At 51.3% G+C, this 9,865-nt stretch overlaps 2 protein-coding genes across 5 annotated transcripts in view; one reads left to right on the forward strand and one right to left on the reverse strand.

Annotated features, from left to right (window-relative positions):
* The window catches only part of RANBP10 (RAN binding protein 10), a 64,899-nt gene extending 57,861 nt beyond the window's left edge, over window positions 1–7,038 (forward strand). For all 4 annotated transcript variants that reach the window (XM_033517126.1, XM_015639636.3, XM_033517128.1 and 1 more), the window contains one exon: window positions 542–7,038. In XM_033517126.1, coding sequence (XP_033373017.1) covers window positions 542–672 — 131 coding nt within the window. In that variant the 3' untranslated portion in view covers window positions 673–7,038. The remainder of the gene's footprint in view (window positions 1–541) is intronic.
* Window positions 7,039–7,878: 840 nt separating this feature from the next.
* On the reverse strand, window positions 7,879–9,397 carry LOC107209717 (monocyte chemotactic protein 1B-like). Its single transcript, XM_015639708.2, has 3 exons — window positions 9,273–9,397; window positions 8,534–8,639; window positions 7,879–8,203 (listed from the first exon to the last, which is right to left on the reverse strand). The coding sequence occupies exons 1-3, from the start codon at window positions 9,331–9,333 to the stop codon at window positions 8,095–8,097; spliced, it is 276 nt and encodes a 91-aa protein (XP_015495194.1). The 5' UTR covers window positions 9,334–9,397; the 3' UTR covers window positions 7,879–8,094.
* Between the last annotated feature and the right edge of the window lie 468 nt (window positions 9,398–9,865).

A 9,865-nucleotide genomic window follows, 5' to 3' on the forward strand; every position in this document is an offset into this window, starting at 1 on the left:
CAGACAGGTTGCTGAGGGCTCCACACCAGGGAGATGTGGTGTCTGGACATGCTTCATCACAAGGTTACCAGACACCTTGTCTAGCTCAGCTGAGGGTTCCCTCAGAAAACATGCCACTGTAGGACATGGTGATGAGGGAGTGAGTTCATCCAAGGCTTGGGTTGCTGTGCAGCCTTGCACAAGCAGGAGAAGTGGAGCGGTTGCCTTCCACCTGGGACCAGATTCTTCTGCCTTTCCTTTTTCCTCCATGCTTTGATATCTCATGTTTTAAGGGTTTTCTGGCAAACAGCATCAGCAGGAGCTTTGTTGCTCTGGCCACCACAGCAGCACTCTCTCAAAGGCCCTGCTGAGCTGTGGGATGTGCCATGGGTGGTGGCACAGAGCTGGCAGTATTTGGAAGTAGCTTCCTTCCAGAGCCAGCACCTTCTGTCAGGGATCCGGGCTTGGTGCCCAGCTGGGACGGAGAGAGGCCTGAGTGGCAGGTGAGGCAGCACCAGCCAGAACAGCCCTCCTAAACTGCTCTGTTTCTTTGCCCCCACAGAATCTCAGAACCTGCCAAAGCAGCCCCCGCTGATGCTCGCCCTGGGCCAGGCCTCGGAGTGTTTGCGGCTCATGGCTCGCGTGGGCCTGGGCTCCTGCTCCTTTGCCAGAGTAGACGATTATTTGCACTGACACCCGAGCGGGACGGAGCTGCCGTCGTGGAGTGCTGCCCTTCACCCTCTGTTGCTGCCACTCTGCACCACCACCTCGTTGGATAGCCTGACCTCCCTGCCACCGACACCCCTCTAGCACACACACACTGCCTGTGCAAGGATTGAGTGAGTCCCTCACTGTGTGGCCATTCCTGACCCCGGGAAGACTGGCAGCTCTGCCCCGTCTCCCCGCCACTGCTGCGGCTCCAGCGGCACTCGGTATTTCGCTGGTTATTCTAATGTAGCGCCTTCTGATATAGGGATTTTTCTCTTTCGTTTTGATTTGAGTTGTTTCTCATGGTTCCACCAATATTTTATCTGGAGAGTTTTGCTGAGCTGGTTTATGCTGATTTACTGAGGAAGCTCATCAAGTTGGTGACAGCTTGTTCTTTTCTTCCCTTCTCCCTCCATCGTGCACATACAGCATCATCCGTGCTAGTAATCCGAACTCTTCTCACAGTGGCAGTTCAGAGGGATTATTTTTTTTATTTTATTTGAATCATGTTTATTTAAAAGGTCTCTTCCACCTCCACAAAGTCACTGATGTATTTATTACCCACAGACTCGGTCCACACACACCATACGACCCCTCAGGGTGACGTAGGTCCTGTCACACTCTGATGATGGGAATTGCAGGAGCCTGGTCCTTCATGGTGCCTCTCTTCAGAGCCCAAGGCTCTCAATCTTGGCTTTGTGAGTGGGAAGAGTAGAAGATTGACATTGCCCACATTGATGATTTTGCTGTAGAAGCATCTCACGGCCCTGACAAAGAGTTAAATTCATCTCTCTGAACAGCTGGAGGGACAGGACTGATGAATATGAAGTCATCTGCCACCGTATGGGTAGAATCAGGTCATGTGAGTTGGCCAGAAATATCTGTGGGTGATGCCCTGGTGGGCTGACAATTTTGAATTAAGTAGCAAATCCCCCTTTTTCTCCATGGAGGATGTCTCTGCCACTAACACAGTAATAACTATAAATAATTAAAAATAAATAATTTCCTGCCCTTTCCCATCCCTGTAACACTGATCTAAATGAGCACTTCTAAGTTTTGGAAGTGTCTGGAGCGACCTGGGCTGAGCCGTGCTTGTGCTTGCAGGTGGGAAAGCTGAGCTCAGGTTGCTGCAGATCAGGCTCAGAACCAGCTCTGTTGGGCCTGAGCCATTCAGAAAGGAGCAGCAGGGTTTCTTTAGGGATTATTAAGATAATTATCAAAATTTCAGGCCCAAAAGAGACCAGCAAGGGTCTGTGGGTGAGTAACCTCTGGTAAGATGGACTAAAATGTGTCCATGCTGTGTGCCAGGCCCAGAGACTTGAGTGCTACCAAGCATTCAGACCACCTGTGAGTGTTTCTGAGCATGTTCTGTTACCTGGCCAGGCTGCCTGGCAGCACCATGTGCTTTGCATTCTCTGCTGTACCATTAGGAGATGGCAGGTTCAGCCTGGCTGAACAGGAGGAGTTGGAATTCTGCACCAAATTCATTTTAGGTCAGTTGCTCTGGGGAGGACCCAAGGGAGCTCAAACCAAACATAAATGTTACAATTCACAATTTATTTTTTTTTTTTTTTTTGGAAGGCCAGTGAAAGATGAACAGGTTTTGTTGAGGTTGCTTCAAGCACCAAGAGAGTTTGTGTGCCACTGAGAAGGAAAGTAGCAGCAGCCCAAAGCTTTAAGGATTTTCTGGGTTTGCAGGATGGATTTGCAGCTGGCACATGAGCTCTGAAATCAAGGCAGAGCAAAGGGGCAGGTGCCTGGGCAGACTGTGGCAGTGAATGTGCAGATGGTGTTGGAGATGGTTGGGAACATTATCCCTCCCTTGGGTGAAGGTGTGCAGTGTGTAGGGGCAGTGCTAGAACCGTGGTGGTTTAAGAAAACAGGAGGTTTAGAGCTGGAGGAGATACTTCTATCAGATCACAGGTACAGCTGCAAAAAGCAGAGGGAGCTCTACCACAGCCATTCTTCCAGGGTTGACAGAGAGCTGCCCCAAGAAGAATTTAACTTGCCACTCTGGGTCTTCTCTTCCAGCTCTGGGGAACAGCTCATGTGCCTGAAAGCTCATCTCTTGCTTTTCAACTCTGCTGATGGATCTTAGCCCAGCCTGCTGTCCTTGCCCTGCTGCAAGTGCAGAGGTAACTCGGTGGGCAGGTTTCCTTCCCAAAGCCTCTGGTCCCAGCTGTGCCAAGGCAGCATGAACTCTGTCTGGTAGGATTTTCCTGCAGGCTTTCCATTCCTTAAACTCAGGCTGGCAGCACACTGCTGGGCTGATTCTGGGTACTGAGACTGAAATACTCCAGGACCTTGCTTTGCCTTCCCCTCTTGGCAGCTTCCTCTGCTGTCAGTCACCACTTTGCAGCAGTCTGGCTGCAGTCAGACCTCTCTCTTAGCTTTGTAGCAACACCATATTTATCTCTTTCTGATTTTTTTTGGTTCCTTCTCTTTGTGGTTTCTTTAAACAAGTCTCTTCATCATGTGTCATATTAGTGCCCCATTTGGTCTTTCAGCAAAGCTTTGCTGACTCTCCTAGAGCACCTTTTTTATTTTGGTTTTGCTACCAAAAAAAAACCAAAAAAAAAATCAGCCAAGAGATGTTCCTAGATATCTGGTTATTTTGGTGCCAAAAAATGTGTGATGGATGTTATTTGGGTTTTTTTAATTTACTTCAAGTGTTCTGGTGGTTTCACCAGTGGTTTCTGCTTCTTGTACTCAGATTCTGATTAATGTGGCCATGACTCAGTATGGGGAGGATAAGCATGTTTGTGGTGTGTGGTGGCATGTAGGCCCCAACCTACTCTTGATTCCTAGATGGGATTTCTGATGTGGTTTTCTCAGGTTGTATTTCAAAGCCTCTTGCCTTTGAGTCTCCCTGGCTGCTCTGGTTCATGTTAGCTGAAACTTGGATTATTGAAGTACTTTTTAAAAGCACAGCTAAAGTGAAATGGGGTCTCTAACACTGAATGTGGTCTAGAGAGCAGCAAACACTCCAGCTCTGTGCTCTGGACACCCCACCCACCTTCCTGACACTTGGCACTGCAGCAAAGGCCTTGCAGAAGGAAAATATTTCACAGGGACCTGGTGGAACCTGATTTCAGGCCTGCACATCCTGGGCTTTGGGTTTGAGTCCAATGCCCTGCCTGTTAAGTGGCCTTTTGAGAGGAGCATTTTGGGAACTTCATACCTGGAGCCTTGGTTAAAGTGTCCTTCAGGAGTTCTGTGGAAAGAGCTTCATGGAGTTGAATTACATCACCAGGCTTCTCTCCCCATGAACAAGAGTTCATGCTTCCCCCACAAGCTGAGAGTGAGAGCATCAAGAATACATTGGGAGAACTTTGGAGTGAGATGAACTGGAGTAGCTGGGATAAGTGTTTCTTGGAGGAGTATCCACCTCATCACCTGGTGCTCCAGCCTGTGAACATTGTAGTGGCTCTGCTGGGTGCATTCCAGTTTGTGGATATCTCTCCTGTACCAGGGGAGCCAAATCTTCTTCTTGTTCCTCTTGGAATCATCTTGTTCCAGATGATTTCTCTTGCTACTCCATGAGCCTACCTTAGCAAGTATTTAACCAAAGCTATTTTAAGGCTTAGAGGGTTGAGAGAGCTCTCAGTCAAGCTCTCCTGTGAGCAAGGAGGGCAGCAGTCTATTTCCTCTGCATCCTTCAGTGTGCTCCCAGAGCCAGCTGGTTTGGGGAAAATTTCTTACTGCTACCAGCAATCCTTTCTTGTTTCTCTGCCTCCACAATCTCAGTGTCCTCCCTCACTGCATGACCACAGTGGTATCTGCAGTGCTGGGTGCTGTGGGAGCTGCTCCAAGACCAGGACCAGCTCTGTGGCTCATGTCTGTGCCAAGCATAGATGTGGCAACTCCAGCTGTCCTTCCTGGCTTCTTCTTCCCTGCTGGCACAAAGGGGCAGGTCCGTGTGTCACAGTCCCTTTTTGCCACCATACACTGTCCCATCAGCCTGCAGCAGGGCTGGCAGCACTTCTGCCATTCTTCTGGGGTCTGTTTGGAGCTGAGCCCTTGTGTGTGGCCAGCAGAACAGAGAGGGACTCCCAGTGACAATATGCAGCACCCAGCCCTTTAGGGGAGGTTGTCCAGTGGATGCTCTCCCTCAGCCCCATGTGAACCAAAGCTGGAGCTTGTTGCCTTGGGATGTGTGAAAGGTGTGTGTGGTGAAAGATGGGTGCTACAGCCTCTTTCTATTTCCAGCCTCCTGATGGTCCTCACTGTGCTGCTGCCCACTGGATCTGGACACCAGGAGGTGCAGCTGTGGCTGCCATGGAGAATGGGCCACTCTGGGAGCATCATTCCTCATGGTTACCTACACCTAAGATCTTCCCATATTTCTCCTTCTCTTTTTTCACAGTCACATCTCAGTCTGTCCTCAAGCTCTGTCCTTGTTTTTCACATTTTATTAAGACATCTTTACCATTCTTTAAACAGCTTTGTTCTTGAGGCTGCCTTGGAAAACTGGAGCAACCAGAGCTGCTGGAACTAGTTCTGGGGATTGAATGTATCATTTTCCACCTTTGGTATCGGGGATGATGAACCATCTCCTCCTTCAGCATTGCAGCTGTTCTTTGGTACCTGTCTGTGTTAATACGTAGCACGTGTTGCTTAGACACCCATTTCAGAGTTCTGCTGTCCTGGGGTTGATAGAGAAGGTGACCTATGGCAGCCAGGCTGTAGAGCAGTGTGTTGGTGCCATGAAACTGTGTGGTGCACCAAATGGGATCAGCAAGTTCTTCCCATAAAGAAGCAGTGCAGACTTGAACTGTCCCATGGCAGCAGGTGTCCCTCACGCTCCAGTCCTGGGTGCAGTGAGGCCTCGTGGTCACACCTGGGAAAAGGAGCAATGTCCACCCAGGAGTCCCCTTTTCAGAAGGAGCATCTTCCTTCCAGCCCTGCTATTGTGATAGCAGCCTCAGTGGTGAGAGGTCAGGGAGAGAGCAGATCTCTTGTAGAGAGCAAGTGCTGGGTCTCCAGCTGTACCAAGCTGTTTCTGTGGAAGGACTTGGTGGGGACGTGGCAGGGGACATGCTGGGTCCTTCTGTCCTAGAGGGACAAGTGATGGAGGAAACTGCAATCCAGCAGTTGGTCAGAGCCAGATCTGGCTGTGAGCCTTGTCCCATCTTCTGTGTAGGGGCAGAGAGCTGGAGGAAGTGTTGCTGGGGCTGTGTGAGGGGAGCAGACTGGGAGGAAAAGGGAGGAGTTGAGAGCCTGGAGGCCTCTTCTGCAGACAACACTAGCTGCTCTCCACCATCCTTCCCTGCAACAAAGAGGTGGCAGGTGATGGATGAGTGAACCTGGCATTTCAGTCCCTCTCACCACATCCCAAACCAGAGCTCAGAGCCTGCAGCTTGAGCTGGAGCAGTGCCTGGCAAGCCAGGGGATCATCCAGGCTTGAGGAGCACACATCCTGCCAGCTCTTTCATTTCCAGGAGGGAAGCTTAACTCTCTCCTGCTTGCAGGAAAGCCACAAGTCCCATGTTGAATTTACACTCACATCACCACTGAAACATTCCTGGAGGCCATGCAAACCTCTGCTCCTTGCTGAAAGTCCCATGGCCAGGCAGACACCTTTTCTCTGGTCAATCCACTTGGGTCCAGGCGTGTGCTTGGACACTTTTGCTCGGGAGGACTTTAGCTGCATCCTTCCTCCAGAAGGGAGCACAGAGGGATTTTTGTATGCTGGGCTTCTCACAGGCTTAGACTTGGAGAAAGGAGAAGCAGCAGCAGCTCTGGGGATAATCCAGATTTTAAAGAAAATTTGAAAACCACAAGTATGGTGACTTCCAGACCAAGGACTGCACCGGCACTGGATTGGGATCGTGTCTCTGTCCCGCCTGTGCAGCCGGGGAGGCGGGAGGAGGCTGCGGCCCCCGGAGCTCTTGCACGCAGCAGTGCAAGCCCCAGGACCTGCCCAGCACGCAGTGAACTCTTCTCTCCTGCTGGTTGCTCAAAACTCAGGTATGAAATGCTCAGCTGGAGCATGGGGTGCGAGGTCTCCGCAGGTTTCCCGGCAGCCCTGGAGGAGCAGGCGCCGCTGAGCACAGCTCCCTGTGCCACTCCAGGCTTCTCATCGCCTTTGGAAGGGAGTTTCACCTCTTTGGTACAACATTGGCTACGTGGACATTACACAAACTGTGCACATTGGTTCAGTCTATGCTTAGTATTTGTGAATTAAGTTATCTGATGCTTCGCATGAAAACTTCAAAAAAGGGGCTCGGGGGGGTGGATTTTAACTGAGAAAAAGCCTATGAAAATATACTGGAAATATGGTAAAGAAATTGACATTCTGCTGTATATTGACAGAATTATTTTTATTAAAATACACATCCATGTGCAAGAGCCAGTGTCGGGCTGTGTGCTTTGTCAGTCTCTGCTCACCAGGGAAAGCTGCTCGTGTCCTCTCTGACAGTCCTTGAGGTGTTTGTCTTCCAGCATCTAATTCTGCTTCAGCTTCCTTTTCCACCATTGCTTCCTCCCATGGTGCTTACAGTTCATAGGCAAGAATGTCATTAGGGATGTTTTTCCTGTGCTATTCAGTGTCCTAGAAAATACAGCCCTGAAGTGCTTTCTAGCCATGAGCATAAAACACAGATGAAGCTTTAGGCTGAGGATCATTTGCCACATTCCTTGCTTTCACCTTTCTGAGGTTTTTCCCTTTTATATTTGCACCTCTCCCATGAGATGGGCCAGCAGCTTGGTTTTAGTGTCTGGGATCCCCACACTGCTCCCACCCCTCCCTGGCCCTGCAGAGGGGCAGGCAGCCAGGACACCTCTGAAGGGGTTGTGTCCTCACCCTCCCGGCACTGTGGACCTTGTTTCTTACTCCCTCAGATACTTCACAGTGGCCACCAGCACATTTGGAACCTCTCAAGGTATTAATGGTTTGGTTGATCAGTATCTTCTCCCAGAACCCTCCCCTTAATTCTGGAGCCACCTGCAAAGCCCCTGGGGCTGCGAGGCTGCTCTGAGGATGTACAGCTTTGCCTAGGGGTGAGGGTAACCTCACCCATGGGTCCTGGACCTGTGGGTCAAGGCCTGGCTCCACTGTCACATTCCCAGTGAAGCAGGGACAGTTTGCTCCTGGAGAAATACAAGCTTGTGGCACAGGCTTTTTTCACTTGCAGCATGCCCTGGATCTGCTGCTTGGTCTGGAGAATCAGGAGAAATTCAAACAGCAACTTGTGGGAACGAGTCTTTATTATAAATATTTGCTCCACAGGCACATCTTGCAGGGCAGTGACAGCAGGAGGAGCTCGCTGGCTGATCCATGGCACTGTGACACCTGATCCTGCCAGGGTACAGGACGGCTCCTCCCGCAGTGCCCACAGCACCCGTTGGAGAAGAGCTGCCAGCACCGTTGGCTCCCTCGAGAGACAGCAACACTGGAGGGGCCAGTCAGATGGTGGATGGATTTAATTTTTTCCTTTGAAGCCGTTTTATGATTTTATCCACCCAGTCCTTCTTGGGGTCGGCACAAATCTCATCACCATTGGCAGCCACAATCCTGCAATGAGAAAGTGAGGAAAAGGAGTGAAAACATGAACCATGAGCCATTTCCTTCCTGTGTACTATTTCTTCGCTCCCTTTTTGCAGCCCCATCCTGGATGGAGGCTTGGAGCCATCTCCAGCAGCCTGTGCCCTCCATGGGCTGATGGTGAGTGTCTGAGTCTTCCCAGACCATTAGCATTAGCAGAAAGCACTAAACCTCATTTTTTCCCTTTTATGCCCACTCAGAGCTGCTGGGACTGAGCTGCCTGTGGGGCAGGATGGGATGAGGGAGCAAAAGATCTGGGATCCCAGATGTGGGATGGAAAGCAAACCCTGGGATACTCACACAACTGCAGGCTTGGGGCAGTCTTTGGATGTCTCGTAGAAGCTTTGAGGGTGTCGGATGCGTTTCTGTGCATATTTAAAGCAGCATTCCACAGGTGCAAAGTGGGCTGTGGAGGGAAGGGGAGATGTTGTGAATTGCACCACCAGACAATGGCACCACCAGATTGGGAACACAGCATGGAGGCTGTGGAGCGTCTCAGCAGCTCCCATAGCATTCTATGAAAGGGGTTTGTCACAGGACAGGCACAGGACTGGGACATGGACAGAGGTGGAGCAGGGGACAGCCTGGCACCTGGCACTTCACAGCCCAAATTGCTGCATCCCCCAGAGCACACAGTAAGGTTGGGGTGCTCAGTCTGGGGATGAAGTTTAGGGGCTTTCTGAAGCAGAGGCACAAGTTGCAAGGGTGTTTTGGGAGGCTCCAAAGAGCTGCATGTTCTCCCTCCCTCCAACCCCTTGCTCATCCAGCTGAGACCTGGGGAACAATTTCCAGAGCCTCCTCCAAGTTTCTGCAGGCTCTCCCCAGGTCTGGCTTTGCTGAGACCACCCAGCACCTTCTCCATCCATCCCTGCATCCTGGGATGTGCTGCCCTGCCCTGCCCTGCCCTGCCCAGGGGCTTGCTCCTCCTGTCAGCAGCACCATTCCCCACTCGTGTTTTCTGCCTGACCTCCCCAAATGGGATGTCCCCAGTGGGGGCTCAGAGCCCTGAGCTGCAGCTGTGGCCCCTGAGGTTCCTTACCTGTGGCGTGGTGCAGGGTGAGGAGCAGGCTGAGCAGCAGGACAGTCCTTGCAGGGAGCATGGTGGCTGTGTGGTGGCTCTTGTCCTCTGTGCCGCCCTGCCCGGTGGCTGTGGCTCTCTCCACGCCGTCATTTATCCTCTGCCTTCCACCTACGTAAGCTGCATTTCCTAAAATTTCAGACGTGTGCTAGGAAATCAGGGTCAAGGGGGTTTCTGTCGTTTATTTTTGGAATGCATCCAATGGAAATGTTCAAGGAGCGGTTCTGCATTCTGTGGAGGAGCTGTGACGTGGCAAGGGAGCTTCCAGGAACTGAAAGCAGATTAGAACTGTCTTCCCGTGAAGGCAGAACATGAAGTCTAATGCTCATCTGTTTCTGACAGGAGAGACATCCCACACTCCCTGAGCAGGGACAGAGCTCGCGTGGGTTTCATTGGTTTGCCCAGTGTCAAGGGCCAGCGAGGGAGCCCCATCCAAACTGACCTGCCCAGGCACCTTGGCCACACAGAGAGCACTGGGTTAGGCAGGAAAGCACGATGGGATGGGATGGGATGGGATGGGATGGGATGGGATGGGATGGGATGGGATGGGATGG

Source organism: Parus major, chromosome 11 (assembly GCF_001522545.3).
Source record: "Parus major isolate Abel chromosome 11, Parus_major1.1, whole genome shotgun sequence".
Taxonomy (NCBI): domain Eukaryota; kingdom Metazoa; phylum Chordata; class Aves; order Passeriformes; family Paridae; genus Parus; species Parus major.